The sequence below is a fragment of the Capra hircus genome, chromosome 8, assembly GCF_001704415.2.
Source record: "Capra hircus breed San Clemente chromosome 8, ASM170441v1, whole genome shotgun sequence".
Taxonomy (NCBI): Eukaryota; Metazoa; Chordata; class Mammalia; order Artiodactyla; family Bovidae; genus Capra; species Capra hircus.
Genome location: NC_030815.1, coordinates 45,773,084 through 45,798,141, shown reverse-complemented (window position 1 = coordinate 45,798,141; position 25,058 = coordinate 45,773,084). Strand labels below are relative to the sequence as shown.

The 25,058-nt window shown below is 39.5% G+C and overlaps 1 protein-coding gene across 1 annotated transcript in view; it reads right to left on the bottom strand.

Moving 5' to 3' along the window:
• The window catches only part of C8H9orf135 (chromosome 8 C9orf135 homolog), a 99,038-nt gene that overhangs the window by 61,267 nt on the left and 12,713 nt on the right, over positions 1-25,058 (bottom strand). The window contains exon 2 of the mRNA XM_018052825.1: positions 9,954-10,062. Coding sequence (XP_017908314.1) covers positions 9,954-10,062 — 109 coding nt within the window. The remainder of the gene's footprint in view (positions 1-9,953; positions 10,063-25,058) is intronic.

Sequence of the window (25,058 nt, the reverse complement as noted above, 5' to 3'; positions counted from 1 at the left end):
TTTCCTCTATTTCTTTGCATTGATCACTGAGGAAGGCTTTCTTATCTCTTCTTCCTATTCTTTGGATCTCTGCATTCAGATGCTTAAATCTTTCCTTTTCTCCTTTGCTTTTCACTTCTCTTCTTTTCACAGCTATTTGTAAGGCTTTCCCAGACAGCCATTTTGCTTTTTTGGATTTCTTTTCCATGGGGATGGTCTTGATGCCTGTCTCCTGTACAATGTCACGAACCTCATTCCATAGTTCATCAGGCACTCTATCTCTCAGATCTAGTCCCTTAAATCTATTTGTCACTTCCACTGTATAATCATAAAGGATTTGATTTAGGTCATACCTGAATGGCCTCGCGGTTTTCCCTACTTTCTTCAATTAAGTCTGAATTTGGCAATAAGGAATTCATGATCTGAGTCACAGTCAGCTCCTGATCTTGTTTTTGTTGACTGTATAGAGCTTCTCCATCTTTGGCTGCAAAGAATATAATCAATCTGATTTCAGTGTTGACTATATGATGTCCATGTGTAGAGTCTTCTCTTGTGTTGTTGGAAGAGGGTGTTTGCTATGACCAGTGCATTTTCTTGGCAAAACTCTATTAGTCTTTGCCCTGCTTCATTCTGCATTCCAAGGCCAAATTTGCCTGTTACTCCAGGTGTTTCCTGACTTCCTACTTTTGCATTCCAGTCCCCTACGATGACAAGGACACCTCTTTTGGGTGTTAGTTCTAAAAGGTCTTGTAGGTCTTCATAGAACCATTCAACTTCAGCTTCTGCAGCATTACTGGTTGGGGCATAGACTTGGATTACTGTGATATTGAATGGTTTGCCTTGGAGACAAACAGAGATCATTCTGTCGTTTTTGAGATTGCATCCAAGTACTGCATTTCGGCCTCTTTCGTTGACCATGATGGCCACTCCATTTCTTCTGAGGGGTTCCTCCCCACAGTAGTAGATATAATGGTCATCTGAGTTAAATTCACCCATTCCCGTCCATTTTAGTTCACTGATTCCTAGAACGTCCACGTTCACTCTTGCCATCTCTTGTTTGACCACTTGCAATTTGCCTTGATTCATGGATGTAGCTTAGTGAGTTGCAATAAACCATGGAATAATGGCAATAACAGTATCACATTGACCAGACACCATTCTAAGTGTCTTCACTTTAAATGCTCATGAAAACTCTATTCCCACTTTTTACCCAAGGAAATAAAGAAACAGAAAATTGTAAACTCTCGACCAAAGTTACAACCTAGAAGGTGGTGGAGCCAAGAATCAATGAGAAGCAATCTGTCAGCAGAGCCCACACTTACCCTCTGTGTGTCCCATATCAGAGGTAAATAGTATCTTCCAATATTAGACTTCCCATTCTGTTATTCATCAATAACAAAACCCTCAAATTTTAGTTGGGCCCATGAGGTTTCAGACTACATTTCTAGCCTCCCTTATACTTAGAAATGACCGGTGACTGGTTCTGGACAATAGGGCATAATGGAATTAATATATACAACCTCCAGCTTCTATTTCTCTTTTTATGGCATGGAATGTGGACATAATGGCAGATTTCCAGCAGCCATATTGGGCCTTTTGTAAGGGATGGCAGAGCAGAAAGCAAGAAGAAGTAGGTGTCTGACAATTTATCGAACTTTCATATCACTCCTGGCCTGTTATCCTCTAGACTTTTTTTTTTTCATTTTTCATTTTTTTTTATTGCTGCTAATTCAAAGAAAAAAGGTTGCATAAAATCCTATCTTTTCTAGAAATATAAGTGGCCTTTCCAGTACAGAACATTTCAAATATCAAAGTATATGGTAAGCATACAAATAAGGAGAAGGTAACATACCTCCTATATATAGTACAGTCTTTTAAATCATAAAATAAGCTCCATAAAATACAACTGGCAAGTGATTCACAATGCGGTCCATACAAGGCTTATCAAAACTCTCACTTCCACAACTCGACTGCAGCTTAACAATTAATTTAATAATATGGTCCAAAAACACCTAAATAAAATATATTTAATCAAAAGAATTTCCTTTCATTGAACTTTCTTTTTAAATTAAAGCTTTCATCTACCTCTTCACCCACCCCACCCCTTTCTTCCCCTTTTACTCCCACCCCTGAAAGAAGGTTTCAAAATGTACATTGGTGCTATAAATATAAACTCTACCTATGAAGCTTTACAGGAAGCTTCTTACTTCAAGTGTTTCCTTTTGTCTGGCAATCTATTAGGTTTCTGAACCAAGGCCAGATATTTAAGTTCCTCTGCCGCCCACCAACGTGACCCCACAGAAACACCTGCCGTCTCTGCTCTGTACTGAAGGTGGGGCACAGCACACCCAACCCCAAGCCCTTACACCCACGGCTCAACACCGGGGGCTGCTTGGTGCCATCGACCTTTTATATAAAAGAATAAAACCTTATGTGAACAGCCACTGTTGATTTTTGGTTTCTGTTGTGTGTAGGCAAACCTAATCCTACACCATCTTAATGTGAAAAATCACTGTGGTCTAGAAATGTTCATAACCTGACATAAGGGTGGATAATTTATAAAAACACTTCATATGTTTAAAAGTCTTTTGGGCTTTATATATATGTATCACAAACTGGAGATTGGCAATTTGATATGTGCAGTTATCATAGCACAAGCTTACAGGATAATCATTAAAATTTCCATTTAATTTGCATAATAAAATCTAGCTTGAGTAAAATAGTAATATAAAAAATATCTAATATGTATACAGGAAGTACACATCATAATATCATTATTATTCCCCATTTTCCTGATTATCAATTTTTTAAGTCTCTATTTCTAATCTTCCAAAATGAACTCTTCCAGTATGGCTACATTTAAGAAAAGCCAGTAGGTGTATAATCTGGGTAATGGCTACAGGAAATGAGTAGGTCACTTAGGACTTCCCCTCAAGTTTCACATTTGAGTGTAACCAGCCTATTTGTGCTGAGGAAGACTTACCCCCTGGGAGAATCTCTCTCAGCAAGATTCATTTTAAATGATGCCCAACAGACATTTCTTTTTGGGTTCCTTATAGGGTTCCCTGAAAGCATGCTCCTCTAAATCATACTGAAGGACTGAATCAACTTAGAACACACGCATGCACTCAAGCAAATTGACACGTATGAAATATTAAAAGCTAGTTTCTCTAGAAGTTAAATTAGGGCATGACTGTGCTCAATCGCTCAGTCGTGTCTGACTCTTTGCAGGCCCCATAGGCTGCAGTCCACAAGGCTCCTCTGTCCATGGAATTTTTTAGGTAAGAATACCGGAGCGGGTTGCCATTTCCTACTCCAGGGGATCTTCCCTATCCAAGGATCAAACCCGCATCTCTTGGGCTGTCTGCACTGGCAGGCAGATTCTTTACCTCTGAGCCACCTGGGAAGCTATGTGACATGACTATTGACACAGAAAGAGTCACAAAGGAGAGTAACAGGATCAAAATGGCAGATACCTCCTTTCATTCACATTCCAAGTGCCAAGAAATGATACTTGACAGAATTCCCAAGCCCATAGCTGAAGCATAAGATAAGGAAAGTACGGTCGAGTTGGCCAAAACTTATACAGAATTCCTGAAACAGGAAAGTCAGATGCAATTGCACTGACATAGGAAAAGCCAAAATCCAGGAGAGCATGCTGGAACCTGTGGCATCAACTTCAAATTCAGAGATGATGGAGACAGAAAGCAAGAGAGGGCCCTGACTAAACAGTCCACTATCTTCCAAACATCTTCCTTCTCCCTGGTTTAAGTGGATCTCTTTCACTGACATTTAAAATTATTCCATTTATAAAAGATTTGATCCATATGCGTTTTTCAGGTAGTACTTAGATCTGAATGCAGGAAGCATCTGTCAGATTGCAGTGCTCAAAATACTATTCTACTATGTCAATCAAAGAAAAAGAAAATACCTGAACCAATAAGTAAATGACAATTTAATTCCTCAAATCCATTATAATTATATCCCTTTTAGAGTCTTTAATTTTTAAATGTTGTATTTTCATCCACCAAAACAGCTCGTATTTGAGACCTACTTAGTATTCATCTGTTCATAAAATGAATCTTAGCACACTTTTGTCCTATTCATTTATTTGCCATTTTAAGCCCAAAATGACTGTGATGTTGTTAATACTAATCTAATATTAGCCTAATTTGCTCATCAGTTTTATCCTGTTCCAGAAATGCCTTGGCATTGATCCATTAGCTGTATAAGAAAAATCTGCTTAATAAAATTACTCAAGTTTCTCTTTGTTCCTTTCTATCTGACATTTCTTATCTTCTGTGACACAACATCAAATTTACTCTGTATTTAATCCCTCTGAGTTTATGGGATTCAATGTGCAACTTCCTGTGAGTTCCTTAGAAGTGGTCTTACATAAGTGATTGTGACAGGGGGTCATAATCTGCCATGAAGTCCTTGGGTGAGGGATTTAACAAATGAAGAAACAATGATAGATGTACTCTTGATCATTTACTTTGCATGGAACTCACTCTGTTATAGCTAAGTAATACCTCAATGAAGTCCAAATAAAATAACACAAACTATTATAATTAAAATAAAATACTACTTCCCATAATCACTTAGACTACTATTAACACAACCAGAAATTCCAGTGGCTTGAATGACTGCTCCCCTATGAATCCGTGGCTCCACTCAGCTTCCTGAAGCCAGAGGGGTCACTGGGGTAGGAATTCAACTATGCTACCACTGAAACTTGGGTAATATTTTTCCAGATTCCACCAACAGAAAGTTCCTTTAAACATTCAGCCCAGGAGCTTCAGGTGGTCACCTCTACCGGGAAGCCATACTTTTCTTTGGCCACACCACCACACAGCTTGTGAGATCTTAGTGTCCAACCAGGGAGTGAACCCAGGTTTCTCGGCAGTGAAAGCACTGAGTCCTAACCACTGGACCACTAGGGAATTCCCTAGGAAGCCATCCTTGACCCTCTCCTCAACTTATCTCAGTTCAAGTGCCCTGCACAGCATCCTGGCATTCTTCCTGTCATATTATCCATCATACATACCACCACTGTAGTTGCATGCACCCATTACCTGCCAAAAGCCTGTGAGTTCCTAATGTAGAGTGACCTTGCTTTGAATTATGTTTCTTACCCTAGCACTCTTCATGATAACTTGGCACAACATTTCTTATCCTAGCACTTAACAAAATAATAGGAACTTAATACATGTTTGTGGAATACAGTCTTCCTTTCTTTCCTCCTTCCATAAATATTTATTGTGTACCTACTATGTGCCAGCCCTGGAGAAGGGAATGGCAACCCACTTCAGTATTCTTGCCTAGAGAATCCCATGGCCTGGCAGGCTACAGTCTATGGGTCACAAAGATTCAGACATGACTGAGTGACTAACACACACACACACAAACACACACACACACACACACACACACACACACACACACACACACACACTATGTGCCAGACACCATTAGAGGAAATGGAGATATAGCAGAGAACAAAAAAGACCAACATCTGTTCTCCCATAAAGCTTGTATTCTAGTAGGGAGAGGCAGATAATTAATAGCTAACAAGTCTTAAATATGTCCAGTCATTGAAGCGCCATGAAGAAAATTAAAGTAAGGGAAGGGGATGGAGAGGGATGATGTGAATAGACTTCTATTTTATATACAAATGGGCAACTGGCTCATTGAACAAGTAGGTCTTGTAAGTAGGTACAATCAGAAAACAAATCTATTCTTCTTTCATTGCTGTCCATCCATAGTTACTTGGAAGGGATAATTCCTTTTTATGCTCTTAGCTGAAATATAGGACAGGCTTCAGGACTTTTCTAGTCACTCAGATATTATAAAAACCTTTTGGCTACTTCTGTCCCAAGAACAGTTTTACTGAGTGAGTAAAACACCAGTCCCATGTACCAGCCAAAATTTCACTTAAAATGAAAGGTTCTCAAGAAGCATGTGTGTCAGTCTGGTCTACTTCAGCTGGCTTCTTCCCAACTGTCCCCCTTGGAATTCTACCCTACACCCCAACTCCTTCTGGCTCCTTGAGGGTTTGAGTGTGAGAAGACATGAGGAAGGAGAAGCAAGCGCAGGAAAAGTGGGCATGCACTCTTGTTTTGGCTTTCTCTGGGTTTGCCTGTGTCTGACCCTCTCTGGCACTGAAGGATGTTCAAAACCGACTTTCTTGAGGTGTTCTAATAGAAGCTGAGAACCCTTCTGGGAACATTCAGTGGTGCGTTTCACGATACAAGATGCCAATCTCTGCACTTCGATCTCCTGGCTCAGCTCATGGGAATACAGTCAATCCCTCTCCCATTCCTACATGAGGTGCTCTTGGGCAGGCACTAAAATGGCTCTTTGTCATCTTTCTCTTCTACATGGCCCATATCTCATCTCCCAAAGCCAAATCTGGGCCTGATTACTCACTTATCTTTGTCCCACCACTGATGAATATGTAGCTAATTCCCTTCTTGCTGCTCTGCTACTTTAGATAGATTACCAGAGCCTCACATCTGTAACTTAGTTTTGCAGATGAGACTTATAGCACACCTTTTACAAAATCCTGTCTCTATTTTTAAACTGAATTCTGGCTTTGCTGCAGGTTGGGAAGTGGATCCAAGTTCATTTCAGTAACATTCCTATCTAACACACACTGGAAACCTGGTAGGACAAGGTTTCAATGACTATGAATGAAAGTCATAAAGAGGGTAAATACTATTTCATTTATACATTTTCTATTAAACCTGAGATTTAACTGCTACAATGCATGGAATATAAGGAATGAATGCTTGAGGTCCCTACTCCTTATATTTCACTTCATCTCACTTCCTCCCACAATCTAGAGACCAAGAGCATTTTCATTTAGGAATCAAAAATAAATGCTTTTAAGGGTCAAAGATGCTAAGTGCATGCCAGACAATGCCTGCATTGTCCACATTGCTTTCATCCTCACCATGCTTAAGAAAGCAAGGGTAAGCTGGGTTTGGAGAAGTGGGAAGGGGTGGTTATTTTCTGAGTTGGGCATTATACTCAAGAGCTCCATCCATGTGCTGGCTAATGACCAATTAGGCAGCCTTATGCAAAGGCAAGAGGGCAGGGTAGAAACTGGGGAAACTGACAGAATGCCCCTGAGATTTAAGCTGTGGGACTAAAGGAGGACAAAGCAGAGAGAAATAGAGACACTGAGAGAGTGTGTGTGTATCAGATAGAGAGAAAACAGAGAGGGGGAGAGGAGGAGAGAGGGAGAGAGAGAGATGACTTACTTTAGAGCTGTCTTGGTTCCAATAAGTGTCCTTGTTCCATATCCAGGCAGCTGCATCTTTATAATAAATTCCCATTTTCAGGCTATGTTTATTATTCTCTGCCTATGATAACTATAAAAGGAATGGGGAACAGCATAGGTTCTGCTAAGCTAATTTATTCCCATCATCTTGCAGAACAGAGAATTTTCTAGAGCCATTCTCAATGGTAGAATTATGGATCTTTCTAGGCTTACCCTTTTTTAAAGTAGCCCAGCCTTTGAGGGGAAGAATGTGATCCAAACCCAGATGTCCGTGAAATTACCAACTCTTCAGGCCCCAAGGCCAAACTAAGAAGTTGAACTGAGCCGTCAGCTAGTCCCAAATCTCTTGACACTGTAGGACAGAATTTGGGAGGCTCCTGCCTCACACTGATTGAGCAAACACCTAAATAGTTTGAGAAAGAAGAATGGAGCTGGAGGAATCAAATTTCCTCACTTCAGATTATACTGCAAAGCTACAGTCATCAAGACAGTATGGTACTGGCACAAAAACAGAAATATAGACCAATGGAATAAGATAGAAAGCCCAGAAATAAACCCATGCACTTATGGGTACCTTATTTTTGACAAAGGAGGCACGAATATACAATGAGGCAAAGACAGCCTCTTTAATAAATGGTGCTGGGAAAACTGGACAGCTACATGTAAAAGAATGAAATTAGAACACTTCCTAACACCATACACAAAGATAAACTCAAAATAGATTAAGGACCTAAATGTAAGACCAGAAACTATAAAACTCTTAGAGGAAGACATAGGCAGAACACTTGATGACATAAATCAAAGCAAGATCCTCTATGACCCACTTCTTAGAATAACGTAAATAAAAACAAAAGTAAATGGTGAAGACCTGATTAAACTTAGAAGCTTTTGCACAGCAGAGAAAACTATAATCAAGGTGAAAAGACAACCCTTGGAATGGGAGAAAATAATGGCAAATGAAAAAACTGACAAAGGATTAATTTCCAAAATACACAGCAGCTCATACAACTCAATACCAGAAAAACAAACAATCCAGTCAAAAAGTGGGAAAAAGACCTAAACAGACATTTCTCCAAAGAAGACATACAGATGGCTAACAAACACATGAAAAGACGCTCAACATCACTCATTACTAGGGAAATGCAAATCAAACCCACAATGAGATATTACCTCACACTAGTCAGAATGGCCATCATCAAAAAGTCTACAAACAATAAATGCTGGAGAGGGGGTGGAGAAAAGGGAATGCTCTTGCACTGTTTGTTGGTGGGAATGTAAATTGATACAGCCACTATGGAAGACAGTATGGAGATTCCTTAAAACACTAGGAATAAAACCATCATATGACCTAGCAATCCCACTCCTAGGCATATACTTGAGGAAACCAGGGTTGTAAAAGACACATGTATCCCACTGTTCATTGCAGCACTATTTACAATAGCTAGAACTTGGAAGCAACCTAGATGCCCATCAACAGATGAATGGATAAAAAAATTGTTGTACATATACACAATGGAATATTACTCAGCCATAAAAAGGAACTCATTTGAGTCAGTTCTGATGAGGTTGATGAACCTAGAACCTATTATACAGAGTGAAGTGAGTCAGAAAGAGAAAGATAAATATCATATTCTAACACACATTTACGGAATCTAGAAAAGTGGTTCTGAAGAATTTATTTACAGGGCAGGAATGGAGAAACAGACATACAGAATAGACTTATGGACACGGGAGAGGGAAAGACAGGGTGAGATGTATGGAAAGAGTAACATGAAAACTTACATTACCACATGTAAAATAAATAGCCAACGGAAATTTGCTGTATGGCTCAGGAAACTCAAACAGGGCTCTGTATCAACCTAGAGGGATGGAATGGGGAGCCAGGTGGGAGGGAGGTTCAAAAGTGAGGGGATATATGTATACCTATGGCTGATTCATGTTGAGGTTTGACAGAAAAACAGCAAAATTCTATAAAGCAATTATCCTTCAATAAAAAAATAAATTAAAAATAAAATAAAATAGGAAAAAAATACCCAGTACAGCTAATAAATAAATAAACAAAATTATCTTTTAAAGAAAGAAAGAAACAAACAAACAAACAAAAACACCTAAATAACAATGGAGTAATCCATCCACAACAATTCAAACAGGAAGTACTTATGCAATGAATCCTCCTTTAGTAACTTGATTGTACAGATGTTATAAGAAATAATAGCATGTTTAAATTACTTACAACTCTGTCATCTTAAATACAAAAGATATAAAATCAAAGAAATGGGTTCAAACTCTGACTCTTTCAGTCCCTGGCTGGGTGACTTTGAGTAAGTCATTTAATGTCTAGGAGTTTCTCTGCATTTATAAAATAGAGATAATAATACCTACTTCATAGGGTGATGATGAAGGTTAGAGGAGACATCTAGCAAGGTATCACAATAGCAGTAATAATTTCCTGAGCACTTGCTATGTGCCAGGCACTGAGTTAAGCACTTTATTTGCTTTATTTACCCAGTAAACTTATGAAGAGTTCCCATCTTATAGGTAAGGTCACTGAGGCAAACAGTGGCTAAGCCACCTGTCTAAGTAACTAACACAACTAACAGGAGCCCTGAGAAAGTGTTCCTCCCTCTACTTTCTCATGTTTCACTAGGAGGAAGATTTGGACTTAGAGAAATTAGTGGTTACTACTTACTAGGGGTTCACTGGTTCCAAGTCGACGATATGTTGAATTACATAGTTTTTTCACTTCTTCAGGACCCTCTATATCATAATCTTTGGGATAAGTTTCTCTGTCACGGTGCCTTAAGAAAAAAATTAGAATCTGTTAAAGGACAAAGCTTATTTATCATGTATTGCATTTAAATATTTTTAAAATAATGCAGTGAAAGTTTACTATATTTGTGATATTGTTCTAATGATAAATTTACTGGATTTGGGACATATATTGCCCATCTCTTTTCAGGTAATACTGAGACTACTTTCTAAAAACAATTTAGCATATGTGATAAAACTAATGTCATAAAACAACACTTATCCAACACAGTGATTATTCAGTGACTCCAGTGAAGTGAATCTTATTTAATAATGTAAATTAGTTACTGAAAGTAAGAATTAAAACAAGACAAGGTAATATCTTAGAAAGGCAGCTTACCACTTTAGAAATTGTTCTACCGTGAAATTTAATTACAATTCTTCTCAAAACAAGAGACAGTAAAATATTTACTCATATGGATTTATAACATGTGGTCTCTGCTTCTAAAGAGGGTTTAAAGGAAGTTAACAGTTAAACATAACAGTTCTTAAAACATGTAGATGAAAGAGGAAAAGTATTCTGAATATTTTGACTAAAACAGTGGTGGAAAATAATAATAAAAGAAAGGTTTGGGAATAAGGAAGGAAAGAGGAGGTGAAGTGGCCCACAACAGAAGGAGCTATTTTCACAAAGCTTTCTCAAGTGAGATAAAGGAAACTGAACCCAAACACCCATCAAAAGAGGCTTGCTTTTTTATCAAGAGATATGGAACTAGGACTATGTGAGGGACACTGAGGTACGCAGGAACTTATTATCCATCCATCCACCTAATCTGCTCATTCATTCAGCAAATATTTTAAATACCTATTACATGCCAGGCATTCTGTTAGATGCAGGAGATACAAATGGGGAGAAAATGTGGTGTAATTACTGCCTTCAGTTGCTCATAGTCTGGAAGGGGGTGGGCAATTAAACAAGAAAAAATCTACAATGTTGTTTAGTGTGGGCACAGGACTGTAGAAGCAGAACAGCATTGACTAACCTGGGTGGGGCACCCAGCCTAGGACCTGACCACCCCATCTCATCCCACTGCATTGGTGCTGGGGCCCTGTACTGTATTCAGATTATACCCTTACCTCCCCACCATCACTCATGGAAGCAGAGCTCTGCATAGAACACAGCAGAGAGGGAGCCCAGGGCATGTTAGCAGAGCTCCAGCAGACGAGCCCTCAGCCCTCCTCACATCTCAGCATTAACTGCAAAACACTAACAGCATTTTGGTACCAATACCATTTTTTGAGAGCCTGAGAGAAAGCTCTCACTGAAGTTCTTTAGGTGAATTTTGGACATTAGGAACCAGGAGTAGGGGGCTTCCCTGGTGGTCCAGTGGTTAAGAATCTGCCTGCCAATACAGGGGACATGGGTTCGATCCCAGGTCTAGGAACTAGGATACCACATGCTGCAGGGCAGCTGAGCCTGTGCACCATAACTATTGAAGCCCGAGCACTCTAGAGCTCATGCTGCACAAGAGAAGCCCATGTTACGAGAAGCTTGTGCACCACAGTTGGAGAGTAGTCCTAGCTCACTGCAACTAGAGAAAGTCCACACACAGCAGTGAAGACGCAGCATAGATAAAAATAATTAATCCCCCTCCCAAAAAAATCCCCACAAAACAGGAATGGTAGAGTGAATGGGATCATGGGCTTGAGTCACTGCTCAGCAAAATGCTAGCTGTGTGACCTTGGGAAAGTCACGTAACTTTTCTGTGCCCTTTTTTCCTATGTGTAAAATGAGGACAGAAATTATACCAATACATTTTAAGATTTTTAGAAGAGTTAAAAGAAAAAAAATAAAGGTGGAAGGTCCTGCAAATAATGTAAAGAACCCATATAAACCTACATATAGTGAATACTAATCTGGCTTCAAAAAATTCTAAGGTACAAAATTTGTAACTTAATTTTTCCATTATTGTACTTAATTTCTTTTCCAAGTGCTCATAATTTCAGGTGAAAAAAACCTAATCTCAGTCAATTCTGGTTCTCGTCCAACTCTAAAGAGTTCGTGTGGTACCACAATACCAAGAATCCATCTTTGTTGGCATCATTGGAACCCATGGAAACATCCTCGTTCTCCAGTGTTCTTCCATTATGGATCCATGCAGAGCTCTGCTCTGCCTACCTCGTCCTGCCACACAGTCTACACAGACTGGCACTTTGCCAGAAGGGTGAAAGTGAATTAGCTCAGTTGTGTCCAACCCTTTGCAACCCCATGGAATGTAGCCTACCAGGCTCCTCTGTACATGGGATTTTCCAGGCAAGAGTACTGGAGTGGGTTGCCATTTCCTACTCCAGGGGATCTTCCCAACTCACGGAGCAAACTCTCGTCTCCTGCATTGCAAGCAGACGTTTCCCATCTAAGCCACCAGGGAAGCCTGCCACTATCCAAACCACCAAAAACCTTTTTGTGTCCTTCTCCAACTAGGGTTCCTAGAAACCCAGATGCCATCCCTGAGTTGTTTGCCTTGCCCACCAAGAAGGCGCTTGTTTAATGTCTCCAACCACACTGGGCTTGGGAGACACATCAGAGCCCCACACATCAACAGCTCTGGAAACATTACTCTGGGAGTAAAATATTAGGTAGTGATAGGTCCCATCTACTCTAGGATTTCCAAAGTTTTAATCAAAGTTTGGGATCCCAGACAAATCCACATATTCTCAATTTCTCTGGCCTCTTTCATCTTCAGTGCATGAACTCTTCATCTACTAAGGGACAGAATAGCCCAGCTCTTCATTCATTCTTCCAAATCTACAGTGCTATCCCAAGACCTAAGGTTTTGAACCTCAAAGCCAAGAATTTGGCTCTTTTGTTGCCTGCTGGGTCATTCCCCTGAGGCAATAAAACCAGAATACCTCCCTAGGAACACAGGAATGAAAGGCCAAAACACCAAGTAATATTTCAATGTATTATTTCCAGGGTCCATCTCTATCTTAGGCAATATTGGATCCCTGGGTTGGGAAGATCCTCTGGAGTATGGAATGGCCACCCACTCCAGTATTCTTGCCTGGAAAACCCCACAGAAAGAGAAGCCTGGCAGGCTACAATCCGTGGGGCTACAGAGAGTTGGACATGAATGAGTGACTGAGCGCACACACACAGGCCAGTGTCCAGGGCCTGGGAAACTTTTAGGGGCCGAGGAAAGTGTTTTAATCACTTTTAAATCAGTAAAAAAGAATATAATCAAGCTTGAACAATATACATCTTTATACCAAAGCAATCATAAACTATCATTTAAAACTTTTTTAATGGAGGAAGGGACCCATGAAGGCAAAGATAGTGTCCATGAAAGTCAGAATGCAGCCTTGATTATCCCACTATGTATTTTAAGTTGTACTATAACTAGATTATTACCAAAAATACAGAAACATTCCTTTTCTTACCACAATCTCAGACAACAATCAAAAGCCCAGCATTAAAACATCAATCTATAGTGAAACTTTGGAGAACTAAGCGAATGCAATTGGCATTCCATAAAGTCTTCTGGCTGCCCACAAATGATGTGCTCAGAGCCAGCAGGTTCTGAGAGATGCACAGCTGAAGACCTGCCCCTATTTCCTAGATGCTGCCAACCCAGCAAAAATAAACATATGTGTTCAAAAATGTAAAATGTAAAATATGCAAAATGTAAAATTAACAATAAAAATAAATTTATAATAATACTAAATGTATACATGGGGGCTTATTTGCCGCATATAATAACAGTAAAAATGATTAGGGTAATATGAAGGATAAGGGAGGCCTAATTATTCCTGATTTTATCATGTCAGTTGAACATTTACTTGCACCTCAGTTTCCCCAAGATGAACTGGGAATCATACATTAAGGACACACATCAATTGAATGAGAGTCTCAAGTGAAAAGTGACATAAAAATGCAAATGTTATTATGGGTAATAATATTATATCTATCTACAATATGCTTTGTTGGGGATTTTTAAATACTTTGTCAATATCAATTAAGCTTTATAGCATCTTTATAATACACATAGATATGCATAATCAAAGTATTATATACATAGACATATATATGTCTATATGTATACATATATTTTATATAGCCTTATTTCACCCGCTACCTGAGTTTATTTATGGTTGCCATGACTTCTCATTTATTGCAATAAAAATTCTTTATGAGAAAATAATGAATATAGTGAAATAAAATTTACAATGTCTGTAGAGTAGTAACTTTCAAACTTTTTGATCATAGTCCCCACCTATACCATTAAAAGCTACCTGAGACATTTTTAATTGTTGCATCTGGGTGGAGTGGTTTGCTACTGGCATTTAGTAGAAAGAGGCTAGCAATGCTCCGCTAAATATCCTATGGTGCACAGGACAGCCCACACAATAAAGTACTATCTGATCCAAAGTGTCAAAAGTACCAAGGTTGAGAAAGAGCTAGAGAATGACTGTATACCAGATTCTTAGGTCAGTCAGTTCAGTTGCTCAGTCATGTCCAACTCTTTGCAACCCCATGGACTGCAGAATGCCAGGTCTCCCTATCTGTAGTCAACTCCTAGAGTTTACTCAAACTCGTGTCCATTGAGTTGGTGATGCCATCCAACCATTTCATCCTCTGTCATCCCCTTCTCCTCCTGCCCTCAATCTTTCCCAGCATCAGGATCTTTTCAAATGAGTCAGCTCTTCACATCAGGTGGCTAATTGGAGTTTCAGCTTCAACATCAGTCCTTCCAATGAACACCCAGGACTGATCTCCTTCAGGATGGACTGGTTGGATCTCCTTGCAGTCCAAGGGACTCTCAAGAGTCTTTTCTAACACCACAGTTCAAAAGCATCAATTCTCTGGTACACAGCCTTCTTTATAATCCAACTCTTACATCCATACATGACTACTGGAAAAACCATAGCCTTGACTAGACAGAACTTTGTGGGCAAAGTAATGTCTCTGCTTTTTAATATGCTATGTTGGTCATAGCTTTTCTTCCAAGGAGCAAGCGTCTTTTAATTTCATGGCTGCAGTCACTAACTGCAGTGATTTTGGAGCTCCCCCCTTCCCAAAATAAAGTCTGTCACTGTTTCCACTGTTTCCCCATCTATTTGCCATGAAGTGATGGGACCAGATGCCATGATCTTAGTTTTCTGAATGTTGAGTTTTAAGTCAACTTTTTCACTCTCCTCTTTCACTTTCATCAAGAGGCTCTTTAGTTCTTCTTCACTTTCTGCCATAAGGTCAGTGGTCCCCAAACCTCAGCATTTCATGGAGCAGAAAATCTTTACCCCCAAATTTGTAAAACCAACAAAAAATTGCCAACACTTTCTCTTAACAGGAACATTAAAAATAAAATAACTATCTATCACCTTTAATAAGAAGGCTTCCAACAGCAAAGGTAAATAAAATCAATCTTAAAATCCTTTAAATTGAATAAATTTAGCTATGTGAAAAACTTGCTACATTGTCTTTATAGCTTGCACATCACCTTGGATTAGTATAAAGGTCATTATTGACCAGCCCTGGTATAGTCTACAGACTGGATCTGCAGATGTTAGTTTTCTCCAGACATGAATTTGACAGCAGAAGTCAGTTCAAGGCTAAAGCAGCTTGATACAGGTATTCTGTGTTGTTCACTGGAGGAAGAGCTGCGTTTTTGATGTCAGGTGTGCAGATACAGACTAACATTCTTGCTGGGAGGAGCGCTTCTAGGACCTCCTGACCTCCTGCCAGCAGGGCCAGAATATTCTTTGACAGTCAGCCTTGCTTCTGCTCTGTCAAGCCCAAAGCTAAGCTGTGGCTATTTTTTTATATGAGAAATCTTTATGTAAGACATCCTTATTTACAGAAAAGGAAATTTGCTTTCTCTACCCTACTGTGGGAGAAACAGTATGAATATGAACAGAATCACAAATGAGGAAAGGGCTGACAAGACAGGATCAGAGCTGCCAACTGTATAAAAAGGCGCTTGCTTGGAATGATGACCCTAATGTCAAAAATGCCACTTGGACTGATTCAGAGAGGATTAAGGTCAATTGAATCTAGTAAGGCAAAGATAGCACAAGTAGGCTCCACTGTAGAAAACATTCCACTACCAATTCTACAATTACCTGAATGCTCTAGATCCTGTATTTCCTGTCTCCTCCAGTCTAACATAGTCCCAAGTAAAACTTCGTGAAAAACACTTTCTGGATTTGTTTCTGGGGTCCTTTGGGAGCTTGGATTTCCTACCATAAGAGCTGGATGATTTCACATCAAATCAAATCTGTAAGCCCCAGTCGACTGAACACATATAAATTCCCAACTGAGTTACCGGACTAAACAAACTCAACTCCAGAACATACTTGGGGCAAGGATCTGAAGATTCTCTCAGGCTGCCCTAAGCCATAGTGGTCCAGCTCTCAGAAAAGGACAAGGTTGGGTTAGATCACAGGATTCTTCTTGCAGGAGAGGAGACCAAGTTACTCCCTAAGGTTTCTTTCTGTGGTCTCAAGACTAACTGAGGGAAGTGTAGTGGGGTTTTTCAAACAGACCATTATCTTTATCACTTCTCCACCTTTCACGTTTTGAAACAATTATCCATTAATGAATCTTCCTTTTCATTAGAATAAGAACATCTTAGACACAGGGATCATTTTTTTTTTAACTCATTTTTGTGATCTCAGTGCCTGAAGACTTACATGTTGTAAATGCTCATTAAATCTTAAATGATTGATTAATTGAATTTCTTACATTTTGTTCCTGTCACCTTAATATAAATGCTGAATGCAAAGGCTTTCAAACATGTCCATAAAAATAAAGAGCATCCCAGCTCACTCAACAAAAATGCACATAAAAAAGGAGTGATTATGCCTATAGAGATGCTAGTTCTTTTCAACAAAAACTTGTCTCCAGAGGAATTATAAATCTGCATGCTGAATGGGAAAAGTCTCAGCATACATATGCATAACACTGATTGCAAAGGGGGTGTGAACCTGAACAATATCTGACAATGAAAATCCGAGCTGAATTCTGGTTTCTGGTTTCTTGACAAGAAACACATTTTCTTCGTGAATTTCAAAGATGTTAAAAATGTTGACTCCAGATGGGAGAATATATTAATTTTACATTTTAGAACTATTAATGTAGTTCACAACTACTCTGTCAGCTATTGTATTTCTGATGTAAATCTGAGCCAACCTTTTCTATTAGGTTTTATAATCAACTGCTATCTAGGACTTTACAAGAAAATTACCCTAGAGACTCAGCTATATTTCCTGGCACATTAGAAGCATTAAAACTAGTAGAATCATAGACTACAAAGAAATGTTTGCCAATCCTCTTCAAAGATTTCAGAGGCAAGTGATTTATATGCCAAGGTAGTGCTATTTTGTGACACATTTCTCAAACTGACAAATGAAGACTTTTAGATATATTTGCAAGAGTCATAAAGAAAATTTTATGTCCTTGGGAGAAATGGTGACATTTAGGACTTATGAAGAGAGACTTTGTTTTTCAATGTGTCTCATACTCTGTGTGATTTGTGTATTTATAACTATGAAGCCACAGAATTTGAAACCTAAAAACTGCACTAAAAAGAAAAATATTTGATGGAGACAGATAAGTGAGGTCATTTTCCTCACTCAGCGTATATTGAACGGCATGTAAATAAGACCCATCATTATTGTGAAATTTTTTATAAGAAATTTTAGAAACAGGAAGCCCCATGGAGAATATAGGAAGTAAACAAAAGGAATACAGCATGGGAGACTGTCTGTCTTAACAGTTGAAATGTTAAATGTTGTCAGTATAATTAACTGCCAAACATATTGCTGTAGCCATGCGTTCTGGGAAACAAACTCACTCAGAAGGACAATGCAGATAGTGGAGTGAAGTTTATTACACTGACGGGCCCAAGACAGAGTCTCCACTTAGCCAAGGATCCCGAACAGTTTTTGTGAAAACCTTATATACCCTAAGTGTACGTGCTCAAAATCACCTCCCCAAATTCTCTGAAACTATTTTAAACAAAGGAAAAGAAAGATACAATCAAAGTTAACTTATGATTCATATGCCTTAAACCTGTGATTCATATGTCTTAAGCCTAGGTAGTTAACAGTGGACAATTATCAATAGGCCTGTGGTCATACCCCAATAAGCATAATAGAATTCATGATTCTATTCAGTTACACAGATAGTTAGGGTATTCTTTTAGGCGAGGGAGAGTCTAGGTATAAGCCCTAGAGCTCCTCCATTCAGGGGGTCTGGTTTTCCAGTAGGTATGTCGTTTCCATAGATACTGAGCATATAGCTCAAAGTCCACAGTCCAGCCCAAGATGGAGTCCTGCTTTCAAGATGGAGCTTGTTCTGTTTCCTCCTTCAATACGACTTTGAAAAGAGCTGGAGGAACATGAATTAAATGGAGTGACACTATAATTGATTATCCCACCTGGGACACTGTTAGAGGGAAATCAGGTACTAAGTACACTGAGAGTGGTGAAAACCAGCATTGTCCTGGTCAAATCAGGATTGGGACATTTTGTTAACCAATGTTTTTTGACTACTGAATCTCAATTATCTTCAGATTCAAAGATACTTCTTACGGTTCCTTTGATCTCCCCTCCAGAAACAGCTTAGGTTGTCTGGCCAAAGACACTTAGGGTGGTAGAATAGTAAGACTAAAAAGAGACTGAGTCTTTAAGGTGTGTTATATATTGGTAATTACTGTTATCCAAAGAACACGGTGATAGTATACTGGCATGAATGGCATGAAGACTAATTTGGCCCCTGCAAACTAGAAACAAATGCTTGATTACCTGCATAAACTCCTATACCTACAGTCTTAATGTTACTGGCTTCGATAACTTGAAATAATTACGGTATAGTAGCATAAAATGGAGTTCCCCAGATGACGCTGGTGGTAAAGAATCTGCCTGCCAGTGCAGAAGACACAAGAGACACGGCTCAACATCTGGGTTTGGAAGAGCCCGTGGAGGCAAGCGTGAAACCCTCTCCATAATTCTGGCAGGGAGAATCCCTTGGATAGAGGAGACTGGCGGGCTACAGTCCATAAGGTCACAGAGTCTGACACAACTGAAGTGACTGAGCATGAACATGCAACATGAAATGATTATATTATGTGAGCTTAAGGACCATTTTAATGCACATTTCTACGAATCCATGAGCAAAGTATATTGAGTAGATAATACAAGGTTCTTTCATTTCAAAGCAATTCATTCTATTAATATTGAAACAAATGAAAAAGCCTTTCTTCATAAACAGTATCTACAGCTAAAACAGTCTTTCATTATGAACATAGCTACATAGTTCAGTTCAGTTCAGTCACTCAGTCGTGTCCAACTCTTTGCAACACCATGAGCCACAGCATGCCAGGCCTCCCCGTCCATCAACAACTCCCGGAGTCCACTCAAACCCATGCCCATTGAGTCGATGATGCCATCCAACCATCTCATCTTCTGTTGTCCCCTTCTCCTCCTGCCCTCAATCTTTCCCAGCATCAAGGTCTTTTCAAATGAGTCAGCTCTCTGCATCAGGTGGCCAAAATATTGGAGTTTCAGCTTCAACATCAGTCCCTCCAATGAACACCAGGACTGATCTTCTTTAGAATGGACTGGTTGGATCTCCTTGCAGTCCAAGGGACTTTGAAGAGTCTTCTCCAACACCACAGTTCAAAAGCATCAATTCTTTGGCACTCAGCTTTCTTTATAGCCCAATTCTCACATTCATACATGACTACTGGAAAAACCATAGCTTTAACTAGACAGATCTTTGTTGGCAAAGTAATGTTTCTGCTTTTTAATATGCTGTCTAGGTTGATCAGGACTTTCCTTCCAAGAAGTAAGCGTCTTTTAATTTCATGGCTGCAATCACCATCTGCAGTGATTTTGGAGCCCAGAAAAATAAAGTCAGCCACTGTTTCCACTGTTTCCCCATCTATTTGCCATGAAATGATGGGACCGGATGCCATGATCTTAGTTTTCTGAATGTTGAGCTTTAAGCCAACTTTTTCACTCTCCTCTTTCACTTGCATTAAGAGGCTCTTTAGTTCATCTTCACTTTCTGCCATAAGGGTGGTGTCATCTGCATATCTGAGGTTATTGATCTTTCTCCCTGCAATCTTGATTCCAGCTTGTGCTTCATCCAGCCCAGCATTTCTCATGATGTACTCTGCATATAAGTTAAATAAGCAGGGTGACAATATACAGCCTTGACGTAATCCTTTTTCTATTTTGGAACCAGTCTGTTGTTCCATGCCCAGTTCTAACTGTTACTTCCTGACCTGTATACAGGTTACTCAAGAGGCAGGTCAGGTGGTCTGGTAGTCCCATCTCTTTCAGAATTTTCCACAGTTTATTGTGATCCACACAGTCAAAGGCTTTGGCATAGTCAATAAAGCAGAAATAGATGTTTTTCTGGAACTCTTGCATTTTCAATGGTCCAGCAAATGTTGGCAATTTGATCTCTGGTTCCTCTGCCTTTTCTAAAACCAGCTTGAACACCTGGAAGTTCACAGTTCACGTATTGCTGAAGCCTGGCTTGGAGAATTTTGAGCATTACTTTACTAGCATGTGAGATGAGTGCAATTGTGCGGTAGTTTGAGCATTCTTTGGCATTGCCTTTCTTAGGGATTGGAATGAAAACTGACCTTTTCCCGTCCTGTGGCCACTGCTGAGTTTTCCAAAATTGCTGACATATTGACTGCAGCACTTTCACAGCATCATTAGCTCCACAAATGAACACTTTTTCCATTTCTTCCTAAAAATCATTCAAAAGCAGCAAAGGAAATGGAAAAATTAAAAGAAAACTAATTTATGGCAAAGTTATAATCCCTAGATTACATCATGTATAAGGGCTACTTTAAGCAGTCAAGATCCAGTTGAAGACAAGTGGAAGAAGCAGAGATAGAGCTGATAATCTCAGTAGAGAGATTGCAGAGAAGCAAGAACTCTCAGAGCACCAGCCAGAACACATTCTCATAGTTTTGCAGATAAACTCTTTCACCAAAAACAATGGAAAATGCTAGATCAATATATATATATACACATGTGTGTGTGTGTGTGTGTGTGTGTGTGTGTGTATTTTAAATTCCAACACAGTGAAAGTACGTAAGAGTTGATAATCCAGTGGGGAATTTAAAGGCCAATTTTTGGATGAACGCCTGTAACCAACGGGATAAATAGAATTTTAAAACACCAAACCTGCTGATGCCTTTGGGACATTTGCTAATATGCACAGGGGCAATGGCTTCAGGGCTGGAGGTACTAAAGTCTAGCCCTGGAGCCCATCTAGGATGGGAGTTTTACAAGGAAGTCTTCCATATGTGACAGATATTATGCCTGCCAATACAATTTCTCCTTTTTACTGTAAGTATAAGCGATTAAAATTCCCAGCTCCTTTGCAGTTAGTGAGGTTCATTTGACTAGCTCTGGCCAATAAAAAAAAAAAAAAAGAGCAGAAATGATACATTTAATTTCTCCAGTAGAATTGTCAAATCTTTTTTCCCTGCCAAAGCAAAAGACTTTCTAGATGATGGCACCTCAGTCAGCCTGAATCCCAGAGGATCTCTGTGGAGGAATGCCAAAACTTCACCAGAAACCTAAAGAAACTTTTGTGTGAATAGGAAATACACCTTTATGTGTCAAACCATTGAGATTTTAGGAGCTGTATGTTATCACTGGAATGCAAAACTAGGAAGTCAAGAAACACCTGGAGTAACAGGCAAGTTTGGACTTGGAGTACAGAATGAAGCAGGGCAAAGGCTAAAAGAGATTTGCCAAGAGAACGCACTGGTCATAGCAAACACCCTCTTCCAACAACACAAGAGAAGACTCTAGCCATGGACATCACCAGATGGTCAATACTGAAATCAGATTGATTATATTCTTTGCAGCCAAAGATGGAGAAGCTCTATACAGTCAGCAAAAACAAGACCGGGAGCTGACTGTGGTGCAGATCATGAATTCCTTGTTGTCAAGTTCAGACTTAAATTGAAGAAAGTAGGGAAAACCACTAGACCATTCACATATGACCTAAATCAAATCCCTTATGATTATATAGTGGAAGTGACAAATAGATTTAAAGGATTAGATTTGATAGAGTGCCTGAAGAACTATGGACAGAGGTTCCTGACATTTTACAGGAGGCAGGGATTAAGACCATCCCCAAGAAAAAGAAATGCAAACAGCAAAATAGCTGTCTGAGGAGGCCTTACAAATAGCTGTGAAAAGAAGGGACATGAAAAGCAAAGGAGAAAAGGAAAGATATACCCATTTGAATGAAGAGGTCCAAAGAATAGCAAGGAGAAATAAGAAAGCCTTCCTCAGTGACCAATGCAAAGAAACAGAGGAAAACAACAGAATGGGAAAGACTAGAGATCTCTTCAAGAAAATTAGAGATACCAAAGGAACATTTCATGCAAAGATGGGCTCAATAAAGGACAGAAATGGTATGGACCTAACAGAAGCAGAAGATATTAAGAAGAGGTGGCAAGAATACACAGAAGAACTGTACAAAAAAGATCTTCATGACCCAGATAACCATGAAGGTGTGGTCACTCATCTAGACCCACACATGCTAGAATGCAAAGCCAAGCAGGCCTAAGGATGCATCGCTACAAACACAGCTAGTGGAGGTGATGGAATTCCAATTGAACTGCTTCAAATCCTGAAAGATAATGATGTTAAAGTGTTGCAGTCAATATGCCAACAACTTTGGAAAACTCAGCAGTGGCCACAGGACTGAAAAAGTTCAGTTTTCATTCAAATCCCAAAGAAAGGCAATGCCAAAGAATGTTCAAACTATTGCACAATTGCACTCATCTCACACTCTAGCAAAGAAACGCTCAAAATTCTCCAAGCCAGGCTTCAACAGTACATGAATCATGAACTTCCAGATGTTCAAGCTGGATTTAGAGATGGCAGAGGAACCAGAGATCAAATTGCCAACATCCACTGGATCATCAAAAAAGCAAGAGAGTCCCAGAAAAGCACCTACTTCTGCTTTATTGACTAAGCCAAAGCCTTTGACTGTGTGGATCACAACAAACTGTGGAAAATTCTTCAAGAGATGGGAATGTCAGACCACCTGACCTTCCTCCTGAGAAATCTGTATGCAGGTCAAGAAGCATCAGTTAGAACTGGACATGGAACAACAGACTGGTTCCAAATTGGGAAAGGAATACAACAAGGCTGTATATTGTCACCCTGCTTATTTAACTTATATGCAGAATACATCAGGTGAAATGCTGGGCTGGATGAAGCACGAGCTGGAATCAAGATTGCTGGGAGAAATATCAATAACCTTAAATACACAGATGACACCACCCTTATGGCAGAAAGTGAAGAGGAACTAAAGAGCCTCTTGATGCAAGTGAGAGAGGAGAGTGAAAAAGTTGGCTGAAAGCTCAGCGTTCAGAAAACTAAGGGCATGGCATCTGGTCCTGTCACTCCGTGGCAAATAGATGGAGAAACAATGGAAACAGTGACAGACTGTTTTTAGGGGCTGCAAAATCACTGCTGATGGTGACTACAGCCATGAAATTAAAAGATGCTTGGTCCTTGGAAGAAAAGCTATGACCAACATAGACAGCATATTATAAAGCAGAGACATTACTTTGCCAACAAAGGTCTGTCTAGTCAAAGCTATGGTTTCTCCAGTAGTCATGTATGGATGTGAGAGTTGGACAATAAAGCTGAGCGCCGAAGAATTGATGCTTTTGAACTATGGTGTTGGAGAAGACTCTTGAGAGCCCCATGAAACACAAGGAGATCCAACCAGTCTATCTTAAAGGAAATCAGTCCTGAATATTCATTGGAAGGACTGATGCTGAAGCTGAAACTCCAATACTTTGGCCACCTGATGTGAACGGCTGACTCATTTGAAAAGACCCTGATGCTGGGAAAGATTGAGGGCAGGAGGAGAAGGGGACGAGAGAGGATGAGATGGTTGGATGGCATCACCGACTCAATCCACATGAGTCTGGGGAAGCCTCGTGAGTTGGTGATGGACAGGGAGGCCTGGCGTGCTGCAGTCCATGGGGTGGCAAAGAGTCTGACATGACTGAGCAACTGAAGAGAACTGAATATATTGATGATTTCCTACATTAGCTATTATTTTGACTTTAAACTTCCCCACTCACCCACCCAACTGGAACCCACACATGCAGTTTTCAAAAATTGACCTTAGGGACTTCCCTGGTGGTCCAGTGGTTAAGAATCTGCCTGCCGATGCAAGTGACATGGGTTTGATCCATGGTCCAGGAAGATCACACACGCTGTGAAGCAACTAAGCCAGTGTGCCACTACTACTGAGCCAGCTCACTAGAGCCCAGGAGCTGCAACTACTGAAGCCCATGTGCCTAAAGCCCATGCTTCACAACAAGAGGAACCAGTACAATGAGAAGCTTGAGAATCTCAACAAAGAGTAGCCCCTGCTCCTCACAACTAGAGTAAGCCTGCACATAGCAATAAAGCAATAAAGACCCAGCAGAGCCAAAGATAAATTTTTAAAAAACTGAATCTTTAAAAAATAATTTTTAAAAAATTGACCTTAGGTATCACAGATAGAAGATAAAAATCTTGTGTAGAGATTTGGTGAACAAAAGATTTTGTGGTGTTTTGAAAAATTTCTGAATAAATTTGAGTATTGCTGCTTTTAATAGACACATCTTCTATTACTGTTTATAATATTTAATTTTGAAATACAATTACATTTTAAGTGATATTTGTCACACTAAGTATTTTATTTTGATCACACTAAGTTTTGATGCATTAACAAAGGTAATTATTCACAGAAAAATTATGTTTATTTGTTGAGACGTTAAATCCTCAATCAGATAGTTACAGGTTCAACCAAATGGAAGAATTAATATAATTTCATTTATTTATTGCAAAGAATTTATCTTCCTTTTATAGAAAGTGGTAGGAAGAATATTTTGAATTTAAAATTTATGAATCATTTGTCACAATTTTTAGAACACTTGGGAAAACACTGAGCTGTTCAGCCAGGACCCAGAAGCATGAAATGAGCTTTTTTTTTTTT